Genomic DNA, 20,784 nt, shown 5'->3' on the forward strand with positions numbered 1-20,784 from the left:
AATTAATCTTATATATATATATATATATAGATATATATGTAACAACATATTTAATGAACTCACCTTCCTTATAAACTAATAGGTTTGTGCTGGTGATAATGTATCAGTCATGTTGTATGATGTATCCTTCCCAACTTTTTGCATATGAGAATCCAGAGCCCACGGGTGCATCTAGAAATATTATGTTGGCAACCTAGAGAATTATTGTCACCAATACTTTTCATGAACATTACCAGACAGATGCCAAAACATATATATATAGGGAGCTCTTGCTGGATTCCGTAAAGTCAAATGAAAGCGGACCTACAACCAAATACGAACGAATTGCAAAGGTAATTTCCGACCATGACATAAACGTCGTCACGTACCCATCTGCCAAATTAATATATATGGTAGTGACACTAAAACTTTCATGTGCATCCCCTTCGCCACCCACAAGGGCCATGGGGTGACCAGCCACTTCCAAATGAAATTTTTTTTTTTTTTTTAAATTTAATTAAATATAATTTTTTAATGTTTTTAATTTAAAAATTTTTTTTTTAATTAATTAATTATATGGACACGTGTCAAACCGTGATTTGTGCTGACACGGTGTTCCATCAAATGTTGGACGAAATTTTGACGGAAGGATCATCTCCGACTTTAAGCAAAGAAGAGGGACTCCTGTGATAAAAAGTAAACCTTAAGGGTCAAAAAATAAAGAAGTGAAACCAAAGGGCTGAATAAGGTATTTAACACTTAAAAAAATTAAAAAGAAATAGACCATGAAAAGCATGATGACTAAACATAAGGAAAGGAATGGCATATAATGACATATAGGGCATCTGCTAGCGGCTAGTGCTCTAAATGGCACAATCCACGTCTTTTATATAAGACATAAAATAAATTAATTAATTAAAATTTAAAAAAAAAAACAAAAACAAAAACAAACAAAATGACCGTAGCTCCATTAGTGGTAGAGAGAAAATTTTGGGGCTTTTATTAAAACACTTCCTTTAAAGATTGGAGGATCATTTGTGGTCTGATCTTGATAAAAATTTTAGTATATATGTTGTTCTTGACCATGAAAGCCATGTATTGACTAGTGTCGATTGTTGTATTTCTTCTCCAGTTGCTTGATTGCGCATACTCACTTAGTGAGATCTTTCTTTGTTCTTATAGAAATCCACTTTTAGAATGACAAATTTATGTTTTGTCCAAAAATTTAAATATTTGTCTTGATGTGTTAGTAACCTTTAGATATTTCTTTAGAAAATACATTGTAAACTCATTATCATTGATAGTGGAAAATTTAACTGGTTTTTTCCCTTTGCATTAGAGGCTTTTTCACGTAAAAAACTTTTGGTGTCTTTCTAATTATGGGTTGCTTGATTTTCACTGGATTGTGGGTGTATTTATTTTTTGTGCTAGTTTGGCTATTTCATTTTCACAAATATTGGTAGATTAATTTCGTTGTGTTTGAAACTATAGTATTCACCTCTATCAAAGTAGTATCAGAGCTTTGGTTAAGTCTGTGTCAAGATGATAGGCATGTCGTGTTTTCAGTTTCAATTTGCTCTAATTCGCCTACCAAGATCCCAAGTAGAGAGCAAAAATCCAAATTTGTAATGCTTACAAATTAAAAATTTGGAACAGTTTCATGAGCAATTAAGAAAAAAGAAAAACCAAAGATTAATTAAGGACGCCATTGAAGCTGTCGAGTTTCATGAAACTGTTTATTAAGAATAACACCAAATTGACTAATTAAAGAGGGTAGTAAGCAAACCACCTCTCAATCATAGCAAAACACTCCTTTGGCTTGTACTCGGGAGCTGTGTGGCCTCCTCCCTACACCATTAAAACAAGACATATAATGTAGTTAATTAATTAGCTTTGGTAATAACTAAGGAAATTAATAATTGGAAGATTATAAGTATTTCTTGCCTTTACAATTGCATATCTCAAGCGGCACTTTTTATAATTATATTCCATCGCGTACCTACATGTACATTATATTGAAGTTAATTTATAATTGAAAATAATTAACTTGATCATCATGACTTCAAATTAGATTGATTAATTTGCAAGTTTAAGTAGAAACTAACCCTGCAACTTGTCCATCAACAAACCATGGCTCCCAATCTTCGGAAACAGTCAAATTTAGAGATTTTATCCATGCGTGTGTGCCCACATAGGGAATAACCATGTCCTGATCACCGCTGTGATTAAATGAAATGAATTAATGCATATGAGTGAAGTATGTTAGTTCGATTCTTAGCAATGAAATTAGATTTTCGTGCAATCCAATTAGGACTGATAGTTTTTTACACGATCGACAAGCGAATTAATCTGATATGAACCCAACATAAATTTAATGAGCTATGATTAAAGGGTATATATGAACCGTTTAATTAAATTGGGGAAAATGACAAATAAAATTTATGACATTACCTATAAATTAACATTCGATACCCTTTCTTGATGAGGTTTCGGTGGTAATCAAGAGTAGAGAAGACATTGTCCGTGTAAGATAAGCTTGCATTGCATCTTGTCCACTCTTTGATGCTCCCCTGGTTGTCATTTGAAGTAATTGGTAAATTAAACTATTCTTGATCTTGAAACCATTATTATTGTTGTTTAAAGTAGGGAAAAATCGAAATTAGTCCTTATGTTTTTGTGCAATTTTTATTTAATTCTTCGGTCTTCAATTTCAACATTTAGATCCTTAATTAGGTGTGCCTCTTTTTTTAAATATGTCTCTCTGTCAACATACCATCCAATTAATTAACAATATGGAATTAAGATCTTCTCCATTTTATTTGAACTGGAGAATATCCAGTTAGTTATAGTGGAGGGGTATTTTTGTTCCCTTGAAAAGTGAAAAGACAAGAATACCCCTCCAATAAGATCAAATGAAATGGGGAATATCCATTTAGTGTAAAATGATGGGTAATATTGTCTTAATATTAAAGTTGAAGGATAAAATTTATAATATTACTTCTCATTTTACACTAAATAGATATTCTCCATTTAAAAAAAAAAATTGAGCGGACCCTGTTCCAACCTGACCAACTGTATATAGCACATGACATAATTACTTTAAATTACAAATATACCCTTAAAATTAAAACTTTTTTTTTCTAAAAAGGTGAGGTGGCACATACAAAAGTATTTTAAATTTAAAGTAACTATGTCATGTGGCACATACAGTTGGCACATAACATGTCAAACTAGAGTTATGTGGTATTAATTAATTGGATAACGTGTTGACATAGAGAACTATTTGAAACCAATAAAAAACCAAAGGGTCTAATTATTAAAATTAAAAACCTATAAACTAAATTAAAATCGCGTAAAAACCTAGTGACTCAATTTGATTTTTTTTCCTTTAAAATATTTACACACCTCGCGTATGCCAAGAGCCTCTTGAACAGTTTTATTATTTGCCCAAATGTAAACGAAAAGATAGTTATAGCTCTACAAAAAAAAGAACAATTAAGCTGGTTATGGTTAGTTAAATTTGAATTACTAAACAAAAAAATATATATACATAAATCGAGTGCAAAGGAAATATGAAAAATAAAATAAAAAACATGTTCACGTGTGTGTTTGTGAGAGGAAGAGATTTTTACCCGACACCATGGTTTGGGAATTTGAGGAGCAGTAAGGAGGAGATCTACAGAATCCTCTCCGTAGCTTGGATCCCACTTTGATCCAACCGCCAACGGTTTTGGGGACAGATAACTACATGTAGGTTCCAATATATTTCCTGTATATAGCTTGCTGATGCACTGCAAATTTCAAATGGTAAATTAGTACTGCTGTTTGATTCCCGTAAAAAGAGCTCGGTTTGTTAATGCTTTTTATAATGTTTTTTGATTTGAAAAATGTTATTATATGACATAAAAGTAATTTTGAGTATTTTGTGTTTAATTTATTTATTAAAAGAGAAAAAGAAAAAGTGTTGCCAAACCGAGTCTTTTAGAGTTCTCACCTCCGTCACCGCGATAAGATCACTTACGCATGGTGTATTGGTTGGATCTATATTGATATACTCGCCATTGCAGTTTGTTTTGATTGACTTCATCACATACAAAGTAAAAAACCCAAGAAATTTAGATATATCCATCTTTTTTGTAACAATTGTATATAAAAAGCTTGCAAAAACACCATATATATATATATATATATATATATATTGAAGTCAAATGGGTAGGAGGATTTAAATGGCTAATAAGCACTACTAGGAGACAGGGAAGATATAGGAATGCTTCCGCTCTCATCTATGGACAAGGACGGAGGAAGGAGGTGGCTCATATATATAGGCCATGGCCACCCCCAACTCATAAGGCCCATAAATGAATTCAGCTTATTAATTTATGTCCCGTTTCAATTGGGATTAGGACACGTGTCTCAATTTCAACTCGTCTCGGACCTAAGCTAGACCCCTCCTAAATATAATTCAAGAGAATATATAAATTTAAGAGGAGGGGCGAAGTTCACCTCATATAGCTCATCTGATATAAGCGTCTTCCGGTGAGCAAAAGGAATTCTGGAGTTGTAGTCATCATGTGGAACTGTAGTTGGGTCACCAAGCACATATCCCTGCGTCCAATTCAGAGAATATTTATTTCAAAAATACAAACTATAAGGCATTAATAAATATGAATTAGCCTAGGCTCCGTTCATTCCGACGTAAAACTTCTCCATTTTTTGGTGTTTGGTATGACCGAAAATCTTAGTCAAACCGAAAACATTTTGATTCACCGGAAAAAAAAAACCTCATTTAAACCGTGTAAAATAGTTTTCCTTTTTTAATTTTTTCGAATTCGAGTGTTTCCTTCTCGCACATAACTTTTTTTTGTAGTTCATTCGCCGTCTCCTCCACCCTCGCCTTTGCCGTCGTATATTCCGTATAAGCCAAATACCGAAAAAAAAAATTTCAACAAAAATCATTTTTTAAAAAAATTGATATCTCCAAAAACATTTTTCAACAAAAAAACATTCGTGGAAACAAACTAAGCCAAAGTTTATCTTAATTATCCAACTCTATTAATGTGAGCACGTACTTGGAGATTCATAGCCGGCTTACGTCCAGCTTCATTACCTATATAAAAACCATGCTTCATGAGTGAAAGCTCGACAATTAAGGTATATATATATATACACCCCATGCCATTTCATCATTATATATATATACGATTCTAAATCTCTCTCTCTTCCTCAGTATTTCCTCGTGCGTGGGCAAATGTTAAAAATAAAATAAACATATTGTAGAGATTTGATTCACAAAAATTACCATCAGATATTTTTTCAACAATAATGGGGACAACTATGCCCGAATAAGAATCACCAGCAATGTAGAGTGGATTTCTTTGGAATGTTGGGTGAGCCATAAGCCACTGTATGTACGTGTCACAATCCAAAACAGCAAACAAACAAACAAACAAAATTGAGGTTAGCATGCATGCATGTCTCAATTTCTTGAATTAAATCTTAAATCACTGTTTAAAGTTGAGAATGTTAATTAATGTAATAATTAAGTGTTCACTTTCATTTAAAAATTCAATAGTACTATCTCGATTCCAATTAATTAATCTTTTATATATATATATATATCAACATATTTAATGAACTCACCTTCCTTATAAACTCATAGGTTTGTGCTGCTGATAATGTATCAGTCATGTTGTATCCTTCCCAACTTTTTGCATATGAGAATCCAGTGCCCACGGGTGCATCTAGAAATATTATGTTGGCAACCTAGAGAATTATTGTCACCAATACTTTTCATGAACATTACCAGACAGATTGCCAAAACATCTATATATATATATATATATATATAGAGAGAGAGAGAGAGAGAGAGAGAGAGATTAAATATGAAATTAATTAACCTTTGTCCAGGAGTACGGGTTCAATTTAAATGTCGGGGAGCTCTTGCTGGATTCCGTAAAGTCAAATGAAAGCGGACCTACAACCAAATACGAACGAATTGCAAAGGTAATTTCCGACTATGACATAAACGTCGTCACCCATCTGCCAAATGTGTATATATATATATATATATTGGTTTAGGCTAATTAGATTCAAAGCATAGAGATGCATGCCAGAGTGTGAAGAATCAACCTTAACGAAGATTTTCAAAGTCCGAAAAGTAAAAATTAGAAAACTTTTCATGTTACTTATAAATTCATAGGAAAACAAAGTGATACTAAACTAAAAAACAAAGTGGCTGGGTGGTTGGGCCACCCTTTAGGGGTTTTTTTTTTTTTTTATATATATATTGATTATTTTGTTCTTTCTTTTATTTAGTTTTTTTTTTTTTTTTTAAAAAAAAAAATAGTTATTTTATTTATTTTATAAGAAAAAAAAAGATATTTAGGAAGAAAAAGAGAAAAGTAGCCATGTTAACAGTTTTTCATCCATTATAACGTTCAACGTTGATGGAATGGCATTTTTTACAATTGATGGTACGTAGTTTGATGTATCCATATGCATGTTTCGTGGTGTAAATGACAAAGCAGTGATAGTTTGGAAGGCCAATTGTACGTATTTTCTCCTCTTATATATATATATATATATATATATATATATAACAAGCAAGATCTACACCTGAAAAATGAGCATGTGTTTAATTATTTTTTGAGAAGTGATCTTTAAAAGGAGTTTTCTATTTTGTTTTGAAAAGTGTGTTAATAGTCCTTCTGAATGGTTCTTTTGTCTATATGGTGTCTAAAAACTAATAAAGTTTTTGCCACATATCCAAAAAGCCACGTATGACTTATAGAACATTTTCAGTAGTAGAGTCAATTCTTGCCACATCAATATATTACTTAAAAAAAATTAAAAAGATATAGAAAGGAAAAGTGATATATTGAAAATGATTTTTGACGGTTTAATATCAATCATTATATGGTTCAATTATATTGTGTCACTAAAATCATCTGTACATAATTATGGTCTTATCATTAAATACTACAAAATATTAGTTTTCCTTCTCGCTCCTTAACTCCATATCAACCTCACCGCGTCACTAAAAACAAATCACACTTAAAAGTTAAAACTCATCACCAAATTGAAGATACATGCGGCGCAACATGATTGGATCAACTTACGTTTTTTTAGCACAGACCAAACAGTTCCTAAATTGAAGTAGACCGAAGGATCGATATTGCAGTACTGACAAAAATCATGAGGACTAATTTTATTGCTTTTGAAAATCCAATTGCTAATGAGATATATGCATACCTATTTCATAGACTAGGCCGGAAAAAGCAGAGCAACCCGGACCTCCGGTGAGCCAAAGCACTAGAGGGTCATCTTTTGGACTCCCCCCAGACTCAACGAAATAGTAGAAAAGCTGCACATCATCCAACTCCCCCACTCCTACGTACCTGTTTTTGCACAAAATCCATAATATCTTCAATCAATTAACGTCACCTTCCACTGTGCTTAGATCATATATATATATATATATATATATACTCACCCGGTTTCAAGCTTGAAAGGGAGATCACCGGGAAAGCCCGGCAGGGTGCTGATGATTGTTTGGGACACAACAATATAGTTGGGGAGAAGCAATATAAGAAGAAGTAGGCACGACAACAACATCTTGGTTAGATACTTGCTGTCATTATCTGCTTCTGATCGCAGAGGTGGTGCCATGCTTGCTTTCTCTAGCTAACACACTTCTCTTTTTTTACACGTAAACCCAGCTTGAAAATCAAAAGCATGTGTTATAAATTATGGATGGTCGTGAAACAATGTTGGATTAAGTGTTAACATTTATATCATATCATATGGTGCAGCTAGCCGGCAGGAATAAATTGATTTATGATGTTGTTCCCGGCCAGTTGACTCAGGAACCACAACAGCATCCTGGTAGTTCTGAAAGGTAGGAATATGTAGATGTCAAGACCTTGGATGCGATTTTTTGATTTGATTGACACCTAATACGTCTTATATTTTATTCATTTGTATTTCCACTCGGCAAATTATTGTGACTTTCTGAGGAAATAAAATTAAAAGCATCTCTTGTTAGGTCCATTTTGTGACGTGTCTTATATATTAAAGTCAGTGGTCCCACTTATTTTATTTTTTTATTATTATTATTCTTTCTTTGTTTTCTTTCTGGCATTTAGTCTTCGATGGAGAGTTGCAGCCAACTGGCTGGAATCAAGCTAGACGCAACCGCCTTTTTCACGTGTATTTTAATGTGTGATTTTATTTAATAGTAATATTTTATTGTCACGTTCAGAAATGAGGACTTGAGAGCATTTGTAAATTGTAACACTATTGGCACTTGTAAAATAACACTACTCAACGCAAGAGAGAGAAAAGGAGACCGTCACTTCAGTGCGATTGAGAGATTATGCAATCTCACTTTCAGTTTTCTCATGTCAAGGTGTAAAGAAATAGGGAGTATTTTCTTTTTCTGTCACTTTTACGTGAGAATGAGATTTTGATGTATTGCCGTTTTGAATCGAGTGGTTTGCTAGAAACCTCATGCATCATGTTAGACAATGCCAGGAAATCTTGGCCATAGAGCAATAATGCCACTATCCAAATGATGCATATTTTAGAGGTGATTTTCTCTCTCCTATTGGATTTCCATTATCAATACTACTGCCAAAGATGTCAATTTTGGAAGAATTTTGGACACTAGAGCACTACCTCACAATTCACATCTCTTCCCTAGCCAAAATCACAATTCTCAGCAGTCATTTTACCTATGAAAGATCCATCTGGAAAAAGAAACAGAATGGGTCAGGGCCACCATTGTACCTCCTGCATGATTGATGCTCCATGTGTCTAATGGAGGACTGCGGAAAATGCAAAGAACTTTGAAATATAAGATTTATTTTCTTCTATTATTGTGTATGATATGTAGTAGTCTTTACACATGCTAAATTACATAAAATTTACAATCAAATGGCTCTTGACTGAACCTGCAATCCACCCTGCAAGCAGAGGTCAACTATGTTATTCAAGAAACAAGAAGTTCAGAGGGTGGTTTCCTATGCTTCTCTTTGGGTCATATGGTCTTCACTCTTCAGTAGTTCAACAGAGGCCTAACACCATGGGCTTTCCGAACATTAAGACCCATTAAATTTTGAAGGAAGTTATACTAAAAAGGGGTGTTATCAGAAAGTCCAAGGGGAGGTTTTTCACAAGAAAAAAATATGGTAATACATCAACATATCTAAAATTTGGTAATCCTTTAAACTGCATTTGTAAAGTTTACTTCTTTTCTTTTCTTTTTCTTTATTATTGGTTAATTATAAATAAATCCAGTAGGTCTTGAATCCACAACCTCACCTTCTTCTTGAGATGCCATTTGAATTCAAGCTTATTGGCTGCATTTTCTAAATTTTTTAATTTCTTCTAGAAATAATCCTTTATACCAAATTCAACACTCCTATATTATTGTGACCTTTACAATACAATTAGTGAACATAATCAGCATAATCGACAATCTCAAATCTAGACCAAAAAAAAAAAAGACATGCTCACAATTTGTTGTACTTTCAAGCCATTAAAAATCTGACCTCTAGATATTTCCAAAATTACATAATTCCAATTATCTGTATCATTTTAATTTGAAACACCAAAAAACACAATCAAAATAAAAACGGAAAGTTGAGAAGAATAGGGAAAAAAAAAAAAAAAAAAAAAAGTTGAGAAGGGTCACTTAAGAGGATGCATTTGAAAAACATACCATTGGATCCCTGGACTTTGTGTCATGAAGCAATTGATCGAGTGCACCATCTGCCCGAAGTATTTTTGCTCCACATCCAGGAGCATCCACTGGCCCAACAGCCTCTTCATCAACCAAAACTGCATTCATAGTATCAATTTCGGCCTTCATGTCTGGAATCTGTGCATAAAAAGACAAAAGGGAATGGTTGCATTAGGGTGTGCTAAATGTCATAAAAGACCTTGATGCAGAAATCTAACATTTATTTAATTTCATATGGAGTGACAGGGAAAGAATCAATAACAAGATGCATTGACTATTTCCCCAACAGGTAAGTGATTACTTTCATTGAATTGATAGGTTATAGCACCAATAACTCATTGCAATACCAGTTTGTTGCCGATTAGAACAGCTAGTCAAACTAGCAACGTTTTTTGCCAAATAAGCAAAAAATGCAAGTCAGTCATTTCTCTCTTATAGTGACAAAACATCATCCCATATCATGCAGTGGTCTCACTATCAAGTTAATTAACAACCTGAGAATTGCAACAAATATAGAGGTTTCTATTCAATTTGTGTGGCTGCTTACCTCCAAAAAAAAGGGGGGAAAACACACACAAGTTGCATATATTATAATGACTAGGATAGATACAAGGACCCATATCTACCTCATACATTGCTTCTGTCAGAACATTTTCCAATATTGCTCTTAGCCCTCGGGCACCAGTGTTCTTTGCCATCGCTTTCTTCGCGATCAATGTCAAAGCATTATTGGTGAAGTGTAACTTGACCTGAAATTTGATAGACAGATAAGCAGTTCCAGAAGTACCAAATAGAGGGTTACCACATCTGCATGCTTGAGACCACAAACAGGATAGAAAAAGGAATAAATTTTACAGACCACAGATGCAGTGGTTCAAAAGCTTACATTGTTCATGCTGAACATCTTCTTGTACTGTTTAGTAAGAGAATTTTTTGGTTCTGTGAGGACCTATGACACATAAATAACCCATGAAACAGTTAACTACTTCCTTATCATTGAAAAATTCAGAAAATGAATGAATTCTCGTTTTTCTTTTTTTTTCCTTAAAAAAAACACTTCTAATTTCAAGATTTATTGCCTGTTTGAAGCAAAACAACTTTAGAAGCATCATCACATGATACAACTTTGGAGTTTGAGCCAATTAGGCAACAGATAAAAGCTACAAAACTGCAAATACAAAAACCCAACCATTCCACTCAGTGAGCATGATATGGCCCTTCCAAGTAGTTGGCAGCAAAAAATTTGAACAAAATAAACATTAAACTGATAGACCATACCTGAACAAGTTGGTCTTCATTTAAAGCTGAAAGGCTCACTAAAATTGGAAATCGTCCAACAAATTCAGGTATGAGGCCATATGCAATAAGGTCACCACTTTCTACCTACAAGTTCATTTAAAACCCATGAGGCCAGCTAATAAAAGGAACAAGCATATGCATTATGCAAAATACAAAAGCAGAAAGCAATCAATGAGCATTTCATTTAATGCGTGGATTCTCACAGATTCCAGCAATGAGGATGTCACTACAGCATTGGTCAATCCGCCACTTCTCATGTTTGAGCGAACCGGTGCTCCAAAGCCAATGGAAGAATCTTGCCGTCTGGAAAAAGAATGTACCCATCATACACGAAGCCAACAAAGAAAGAATTTTCATAAACATACAGCAGTAGAAAATGGTATTACCTCTCTGAAATGGTCTTCTCTAAATCAACAAATGCTCCGCCACAAATGAAGAGGATATTTTTTGTATCTATCTGCAAAACGTCAAAAGTTAAAGATACCCAGGTAACAACTATAATAATAATAAAATAAAATAAAAAAGTAATTCTGAAACTAAGAAGCTTCAAAAATATTTAACTTTTTGATATTAAGATTCCATAATTCCTAGTAAAATATCATTTATTTCAAAATATCTACTAAGTAATTCCATCAAATTCATTTAGCAAGTGCCTGGCATGAAACCAAGTTCCACAGACATGGTAAGTTCCAACTGCACTGAGGGCTACTTTGGCCTATGACTCACCAGATATAATTGTATGAAATAGAAACAAACGTAACATAAGAAAAACGGATAGTTTTAGCTCCAGCATACCTGAATGTGATCACCGCGGGGATTCTTCAGAGCTCCTTTATCAGGAACACTCACTATCTGACAAAGAAAAGCATGTAGTGAATGGACAGCCTAATATAATATAATATCTTGCATATTTAAAGCTTTAGAACAGAGTTTTTTAATCATTTCAAAAAAAGTATGTGTCTCACCTTACAGGCATCTTCAGAGGGTGTAAAGATGACATAACCAACAATAACACAACATTTTCTCTGTTTATCACTAAAATGATAAGACAACTACTGAATGCTCACAATTATGTGTTTAAAGACTTAATCAAGTCCTTAAACCTTTTCTGGACTGTACTCCTTAAATTTTCAGTTAACTCAAGTCATATGCACCACCCTAGGTGCTTTTCCTGAACTCAGGCGGGATACCTTAGGAGTATCCTCTAATGAATGTATTTACTTGTTATAAAAACAATTAAAAAATGAAAATTGAAAAATGAAGAATGAAGAACCACAGCATATACAAGATAGATTTCCATTAGAGCTTTAAGGTTATGCTAGATTTCCATTAGAGCTTTAAGGTTATGCGGACCTCTATGCTTGATTAATAGGTCAGACTATAGATTTCCATTAGAGGTTTCATTTGGAATATAACCATCAAAGGAGACTCTCACCTAGGAAAATTGAAAGAAAGAAAGTGATGAATAATGGGATCCTACAAATTTGCAAAGTGGTATGGCTGCTACAAATAAGGCCCATCGTGATTTCTACTATGTCAGGATTTTGCTTCTATATAATCTTCTTCCCTCGTAAACAATTGGCAAGAGAACTTTGATTAATAAATCCAGCATACTATGCTTTCTTTTAATGCTGAGATTCTGTAAAGAACTCTTCTAGGTGAGACTCCTAGAAGGCCTTGGTGAGACTCAAAGGTTTCCTATCTCTTTCTTCAAATCTTTCTTTTCTTCAGTATTCAGCCACAACCAAACCTTGTTCACCCACTATTAACCCTTAAAAAACCTATCTTATAAAAGGCTAACAAGCCCATCATCAAAACCATTTTTTTTTATAAGTAATCAAGATGTATATATGCAGCATAAGGCACCCCAAGTACACGGAAAGTATACAAGAGAAAGTACCTGGCTAAAAGAAGCCAAAACTAGGTGGTTCAGCTCCAAAACTAGCATTGAAATTCACCAAAAGTATCAATCAAATTTACTGTTCAAGAGTACTGCTTAGCCCTACGGCAGCAACTTAGATTATCAGTTTTCTCTAGTTGTTTTGGCTCCAACCCCTCCATAATCCTTTAACCAGCTTTCTTAACATGTGCAACTTAGAGTTTCGTGGCCCACATATGATAGTAGGAAACTCTGATCACTAAATAAAATGGTCGTCCAACATCAAAAGGCTTCAATCACCAAAATTTTCCTAGAATAGGAAGTCGAAACATGAACTCTAGAATGTTATTCATATATATCAAATTCCATCTTGGATTCAATATTTTTGAACTACAGAAACTAATTGGAGTCATAGCCGAACTTGAATCAAGAATATTGAGGCAAGTTGATTTTCATGAAACCACTACGCAAACCGATCTAGAGCCATTTGCAGAAACTCAGAAACAAAAATTCCAACACCAACAGAAATGTTTGAAATTATAAACTTCATTCCTACTAATCCAAAACATGAAAAAATCGGTGTCTTCAGACCCATCAGTATCCTTATGTAATAATGCAAGTTCAAAGGCAATTTGACAAAGCCCAGAACCCACTCATCTCAGACAAAAAGTTGGTAGAAAGTAGGTGCAACCAAAAAAAAAGAGTGAAGACAGAGTGAGCACAACCTGATTCATTTTTTCGAAAGCCCCAAACACTAAGGTAATATGCGAAGATCTACGCATTAAGTGTACTTTTTACCATGCTTAAAAGATTTTGTCAACAGCCCATATATTGCTAGAAGGAAAACAATAGTTTACCCATTGAGTTACTAAAGAAGTCAGCTTTCATTATAAAAATTCTAAGTGAAATTTAAAAACTACCCGATTTGGCAACATAAAATGTTACTGGCACTACAAAATAACCTGTTACTGGAACCCTCGATTCCAAAATTCATGCCAGACTCCTAGTACATACTATCATGTGAGCATACCAATCAAAACGTGTACACAAAATTGATAGACAAAAATTGGGATGTTTACTAGGACATATAATTGGAGTAGAAAGATACGCAACGCATCAGCGCATCTAGGAGAGCATAGTTCACTGATGCATTTGAGAGACCAAAAGCCCTAAAGAGAGGAAAAATACGAAAGTGAAAAACATAAAGGTGGTGAGAAGACTTGTTGAAGAGTAATGCAAACTTCCACATGCTTTATTTCCACACTAAGAACATGCATATCCTGATGCCAATGTATTAAACATGTATACAATTATAAATTGAAATAGATATCCAGGCAAAATAAAAAGAAAACAACTGTTTCATTCAGAAATTGATGTACAGGATCAGATAAAGTAAACCGGTTGGAGCACTGCATTCAGCATTCTTTCTAGGAAGTTCTATCAATATATTATAAACCATGAACAGAAACTAACTACAAAGCTATTCAAGCTTGATCTACGCACCATTCCTTCCAGCATTTTCAGTAATGCCTGTTGGACACCCTCTCCAGATACATCTCTGCCAATGTTTAAGCTTTCAGCCTGCACAAAAATTCAATGGGATTATTGTAAATAGGGCATAGAAATATTTTGACTGGACGTTCCCTATAGTAACAAGTCACAAAACCTTCTTAGTGATCTTATCGACTTCATCAATATAGACAATGCCTTTCTGAGCTGCTTCAACATTGAACTCAGCTTCCTAAACACCAATCAGCAAAACCAATTATGTGAGTTACAGGAAAAAACTCATGCAAAAAAATTTATGGAACCATCAATCAAAATTAAGATAGCACATATTGGAGAAGAGGCAAGAAATTAAAAATGAAATAGGTCCATGAAATAGAGCCCTGAAGCTAAGAAAATATCTTAGACGTTTCCTTAAAACTATTAAAGACAAGGGCATCATGTTCACACATTACTGCACATACAACTACAAGAAGCTCATGCAGATGTGTGACATCAGGGGCGGACCTACAGCTTGTGTTGGGGGGACGAATGTCCCCCCAAAATCTTTCCAAATTTTCTTAAATTGCCTTAAAAATCTATCCATTTTATAAATTTGTCCCTCCAAAATGATATTTTGTCCCCCCAAAATAATATTTGTATCCCCTTTTATTTTTTTTCTTAGTTTTGCTCCCCCAAAATAATATATGTGTCCATTTTAATTATTTTTATAGTTTTGCTCCCCCCAAAAAAATAATATTTGTTTTCCCTTTATTTCTTTTTTTATTTTTTTTTTTTTTTAACTTTGCCCCCTCCTTCAATATAAAAAACCTAAAATACCCAATTCATTTAGTTTCCCTCTATATTCTAGTTCGATTCTAATTAAAAACTCAATTGGATTTAGTACTTTGATTGAATATGTGAATGAAAAAAGTTAAATGGTTTGAGATCTTTGAGTAGCTTCTAACCAACAATCAATAAAAAAAAAAAACCAACAATCAGTTTTTTGAATAGTTATTTTGACATCATTTAGGTTTATAATATTTGTTTTGACATCACAAATTAAATGGTTTAATCATTTATGATTGCACCATTGTTTGACTCGACTTTTAGCATTTCTCTTCTTGTTATTTGGGGCTTGTGGGGATTGTTACGAAAAATAGTTAACGCTCAAAGGTACTTTTTTTCTTAGACCCTATAAATCGTGTTTGATTTATTTTGCTAGTTTTTTAAAAAAAAAAAAATTATTTTTTATTCTACACTATTTTGCTAGTTTTTTATATTATTATGTATTTGTGATGCCACGAGATTAGATGTAACACTTCTATGCTTTTATTTTATACAAACATACATATAAAGAGATTATGTGTATCTATATGCTTTTGTATTTATATGAGTCCGTTCATTTCCCCAACCCAAAAGAAAAAATTTCCGTCCCCCCATACCTCAAATCCTAGTTCCGCCCCTGTGTGACATACATAATCAAGCGGCTCTAAACTCCATGATCAAGCACCAAGAATGCCCATATTCGCATTCTAATACCATCATGTTCTAAATATCATGTACCAATAATGCTTCGCTGCTCTTCAGCATCAGTAAGAAGAATGAAAAGTGATCATTCCATCCTACAAATGCCAATGCTTTTGTATATTAACTATGAAGTTCTTCAAATGAAATAAACCCAGTGAACTTGCAACCACCATCCACTTTAGGACCAGAACATTGAAGTCCAAATTTCAACAACTCTGTATACAAATTCACATTTATATGTAAGAAATGCAACAAAAGAAATACAACAGTTCGTTTGACTCTATCACCATATTAAACATTTATACGCCAATTTGGTCTGCAGCCAAACTTATCAAGGAGTGACAATTGGCATAAGAAGACTGAAACCACCATATGTAGTTAGAAATAAACAAAAACAAAAGAGTGGGGGGTGGGGGGTTGGAAGAAGAAGAAGAATGAAGAATTAATCAGGCTACCCTCATTTTCGTGTTGTTTACCTACATGTACAGAAGGATCACACAGAATGTTCAGAGTCCAAAATGATGAGAAACTTTTAGTATATATATAACCATTTCTTTTTTTTTATAAGTATATATATACACATTTCTAAAATACAAACTCAAAGTCTTAATATCCATGTATAACAGATTAATTAAATAGCATAAGACCATACCATAAGCAGCTTATACAATATTGATTCCACGTCTTCTCCAACATAACCTGCCTGGAGAGAGAGCAGCAGCAGCAGTTGAATATATCAGATGAATTCAGTAAGGCAGCAAAAATTTATTGAGAACAACAACAAATATTTAAGTAAATGATGTGGCAAATTCAAAAAGATATATTAACGAAAATGAAACACAAACAGAACATGCAGTTTTTGCAATTTGCATGCATCAAAATCAGTAGTCATAATAAAGTCCTGAGAACCCCAATAAATCTGTATTTCTCACATTCTAGACATCAAGAAGATAGAGCAAAAGATCCACATATGTTCAAGAAGTTGAAATCTTTCTCTTATATTGGGACATAACTTCATTACAATTTCAGCAAGCAACTTCATAGTATGAAGAATTGCCTAGATGTGAAAATATATTCCATAGGACATTTTCGTATAATTTTTTGTCAACGACAATGTGATAACTCATCTTTGTAAATGTCCATGTTTGTCAAACAGGATAGCATAGGCAGCTTCCATACAATGGCATATGAACAAATAGCCAATAGCCTTATTACCAAGATGAACAGGTAAAGAACTATATCAAGCAATGAACTTGCCTGTGTTAACGTTGTTGCATCAGCAACGGCAAATGGTACATTCACAACACGGGCTAGTGTTTTTGCAAGTAATGTCTTTCCTATCCTTACAGCCAAGGGGAGAATACAAAAATCAAAACTGCAGCCCTTGTAAGCAGGTGGTTCTCACGCTAATACCATAAGGAGAGAAAAAGAAACCAAATTCATATTTCGTACCTGAGCCAGTGGGACCCATCAATAACACATTACTCTTCTCCAGCTCAACAGAATCACAGTCCTCATTTTCTTCTCCATTATTACCCAATTCTACACCCGACCTGGTATTGAGATGCACAAATTCAGTAAATAAAGAAGCATCCCCGAGTGGATAGGCATCTAACATTACGAAACAAATCAACTAAGGCCAAACCCCTCATAGAAAAACTGAAATAACCCGTATGAAGTTCGAGTCATAGGTTGTAAAGACCGAGAGCTGACTCAAGAAGAAAGACAATATATGAACTAACTTTTGATTGAAAGATTCGTCATGTATCCTTTTGTAGTGATTGTAAACAGCCACCGAAAGCACCTGTAACGAGAGCATACATCTCAATGACAAAAAAAAAAAAAAAAACCCACAATTATGTATTATATAGTGCATTAAATTTAACAATGCCATCCAGATACAACTGCATTATTCCACAAACAATTATCAGGAATAAAATGAAGATGTTAATCATACACGTTGTCATGATTACACAATAATTCTATTCCTCTTGTAAATCAATAAACATCGACGAAATTGGCACGCACAAAACTACACGATCACCAAAACTTAGCATCTACAAGTGCATGAATTCCACAAAATTCAAAATTGAGCACACAAAATCATAAGAGTTCTACACGGAAATTTTACTCACTATTTACAATCACACATTTGATAAAGAATTCGCTACGAACTACACCTAGATTTCTAAAAAAATCCACATTGATCACGCAAAAGTCAATATTTGCTAACGAGTACAAAAATTCAAGTTCACAAGCAAACCACCCAAAAAGGAAAAATCAAAATTCAAACCTTCTTCGCCCTTTCTTGGCCGACGACGAATTCGTCGAGCGCCTTAACAATCTCCTTCGGAGTAGGCAACTCCCTCCCCGAATGCGACGCAGCATCATTCTCCTCATCTGGTCTTCGACAAGCTTCGGCTTTCCCAAACTGAGCTCGATCTTTCTCGGTGTCCTTGACCCTCCCAACCTCGATGAAACTGCCTTGCAAAGGTTCCAACTTGAAGGGCTTGAAGTAGAACGCCGTTTTGCAACTGGGGCAGAGATTGAGGGCCTGGTAAAGCCCCGGCTCACGGCCCGTTATGGATAACGGGCGGTTGGAGAAGATCACGGGCATTTGGCGGGAGCAACGGGGGCAGTTGACGTCGGCGCGAATGTGGTCGTAGGAGGAGCTCTGCCGCCCTTGTTGGCCGAAGTGGGAGCCTAGGGTTCTACGACTGGGAGAGCTGTCGGCGAAGTGGGTCGTCACTTGGTTGGGACCCGATAACATGGTTTCCAGAATCGAAATCATGGTTCTACTTTTGATTCTGTTGTTTCGGAGAATCGACAACATTTTGCTTTTCTTGTTGATGGGTTTTGGTTTCAATTTGAAGACTTAGAGGAAACATGGAAGTGGAGGAACTGAGAATCACAACGAATTTTCGTTTTCACTTTAGTATCTTTTTTTTTTTTTTTTTTTTTTTTTGACCTTTTTTTGTAAATCTTTTCTGATATATTTTAATTAATACTTTCACATATGTTCATTGTTCAAACTCTTAATATATATTAGAAAATGATAGGCTTACAAACACATTTTACAAAAAAAAAATTTATAAATTGATGTGGCACAATATGATTGAGTTTCTCAAAATTTGAATTTATCTCATATTTAATTATGTTGTACCACATCAGTTTATAAAAAAAAAAAAATTTATAAAATATGTTTTACCAAAAAAATTTTATAAACTGGCACAATATGATTGAATTTCTCAAAATTTGAATTTATCTCATATTCAATTATATTGTACTACATCAGTTTATAAAAAAAAAAAAAATTTACAAACTGATGTGGCACAATTTGATTGAGTTTCTCAAAATTTAAATTTATCTCATATTCAATCATGTTATGCCACATCAATTTGTAAAAGATTTTTTGTAAAATGTATTTGTAAGCCTATCTTTCCTCATATATATATATATATATATATATATATATATATATATAATTCTTAAAACATTTCAAAAAATAACTTGAGATTATTACTTTGTGAAGCCATGTCCATGACTTTGTGAAGACTCTTTTGACTTTCTTAAAACTTAACAATCTTAAATAATGCAAATTTTTCTTAATAGTATAAACATATTAATCAAGTTTCTTATGCGCAAATCCCCCCTAGCTATTTTGGAGAAGGACATAATTAGCTACAAACTAGTTTGTAGTTAATTCCTAATGTGTTCCTAATTCTTGAATTATGTGAAAATGCTATTAAAAAAATGTGTTTTTCACATGCCAAGCAATACTTAGCAAATAGGATGATAAACGAGTCGAGTTCAAGCGAGTAGTATCTTTGTGAGCTCAGCTCTTTTACACTCATCACGAGCTTGACACATGTCAAAAGCTAAACTTGGCTCACCAAGGGAAAAATCTTGGGCAAACTCGAACTTGAGCTCGCCCATTAGCCAAGCGGAGTGACTTATTGAACACTCGGCTCGATATAAAAAGAAAAGGCTGACAAGCCCTCTAACTAGATCCACCCTCTCCAACCCCTAAACAACGCAAGACCACCATCTTAAGGCTGGCAAACATGTGTGACAACTATCCCAACGTACTCTGTGGCTAGAGACCATTGTGTTGTGGCGCAATCACCAACACTAACATTTTTTTCTTTAAATAGATTTTTTTGAGTGTTAAAAGCACTTTTAGACCACTAAAACACAATTCCAAGCATACCCTTAATGTACATGCCTTTTTGCCGCTGTGACACTTTTGTCGAGCTGATGTTTTAAGTTATGTAATAGACACAGAGATGTAAATGTTGAAAAATGTAGACATTTATTGCCAGCTCTAAATGTAATGTGATGTTTATTATATAAATGTTTCTGCTGCGTTAGTATAAGTTTATGCTTATGACATGTTATGTAAGGTCATGTTATTGTGACGAATTGGCCCCTGTTATAAAGGGGCAAGGTTGGAGTCACCACAAGGGCAATGCCCCCCTTGCCCACTCTAGTTTGGTTCTCGCATGGAGGAATGGACATCTCTAAACGACTACTTAAATACTAAGGATTTGTTTGAAATTGCGTTTGAGAGACTTAAAAGTATTTTTAACACCCAAAAAGTCCATTTGAAGAAAAAAGTAATCGTTTGTTAAAAAAAAATTAAAAGCGCTTTTAAGGATCCAAAAAGTCTAAAAATGACAAAAAAACACTTTTAGCAAAAGCTTAAAAATGAAGTTTTTACCCAAAAACTCTTTTTGACTTAAAAGCTCTATTTTTCAAACGTAATACCAAACAGGCTCTAAGGGTATATTTGAGATTGCATTAAGAAGTTTAAAAAGTATTTTTAATGCATAAAAAGTTGTGCAAAGCAAATATGGTTCGGTTTGGTATA

At 34.0% G+C, this 20,784-nt stretch overlaps 2 protein-coding genes across 6 annotated transcripts; both read right to left on the minus strand.

The window, feature by feature from the left end:
- Positions 1-1,670: 1,670 nt before the first annotated feature.
- Positions 1,671-8,361, minus strand: LOC132177431 (serine carboxypeptidase-like 18). Of its 3 annotated transcripts, none has more exons than XM_059589755.1 (14): positions 7,472-8,361; positions 7,231-7,376; positions 5,877-5,953; positions 5,620-5,742; positions 5,279-5,381; positions 5,049-5,086; positions 4,483-4,584; positions 4,001-4,060; positions 3,612-3,770; positions 3,385-3,456; positions 2,431-2,549; positions 2,085-2,198; positions 1,924-1,978; positions 1,671-1,827 (listed from the first exon to the last, which is right to left on the minus strand). In XM_059589755.1, exons 1-14 carry the CDS (start codon positions 7,645-7,647, stop codon positions 1,744-1,746), a joined length of 1,428 nt encoding a protein of 475 aa, XP_059445738.1. In that variant the 5' UTR covers positions 7,648-8,361; the 3' UTR covers positions 1,671-1,743. The 3 variants fall into 3 exon arrangements, with proteins under 3 accessions (XP_059445738.1, XP_059445737.1, XP_059445739.1); XM_059589754.1 differs by having other exon boundaries at positions 3,974-4,060; positions 7,472-8,360; XM_059589756.1 differs by lacking the exon at positions 3,385-3,456 and having other exon boundaries at positions 3,974-4,060.
- Positions 8,362-8,633: 272 nt separating this feature from the next.
- On the minus strand, positions 8,634-18,839 carry LOC132178787 (CLP protease regulatory subunit CLPX2, mitochondrial-like). 3 transcript variants are annotated; one of them, XM_059591338.1, is made up of 15 exons: positions 18,208-18,839; positions 17,657-17,718; positions 17,367-17,467; positions 17,168-17,251; positions 16,567-16,613; positions 14,566-14,640; positions 14,403-14,480; positions 11,816-11,872; positions 11,407-11,477; positions 11,224-11,323; positions 11,000-11,104; positions 10,608-10,670; positions 10,348-10,470; positions 9,701-9,859; positions 8,634-8,726 (listed from the first exon to the last, which is right to left on the minus strand). In XM_059591338.1, the coding sequence occupies exons 1-15, from the start codon at positions 18,745-18,747 to the stop codon at positions 8,712-8,714; spliced, it is 1,680 nt and encodes a 559-aa protein (XP_059447321.1). In that variant the 5' UTR covers positions 18,748-18,839; the 3' UTR covers positions 8,634-8,711. The 3 variants fall into 3 exon arrangements, with proteins under 3 accessions (XP_059447321.1, XP_059447320.1, XP_059447322.1); XM_059591337.1 differs by lacking the exon at positions 8,634-8,726 and adding an exon at positions 8,815-8,942; XM_059591339.1 differs by lacking the exons at positions 8,634-8,726; positions 9,701-9,859; positions 10,348-10,470; positions 10,608-10,670 and adding an exon at positions 10,801-10,889.
- Between the last annotated feature and the right edge of the window lie 1,945 nt (positions 18,840-20,784).

Source organism: Corylus avellana, chromosome ca4 (assembly GCF_901000735.1).
Source record: "Corylus avellana chromosome ca4, CavTom2PMs-1.0".
Taxonomy (NCBI): domain Eukaryota; kingdom Viridiplantae; phylum Streptophyta; class Magnoliopsida; order Fagales; family Betulaceae; genus Corylus; species Corylus avellana.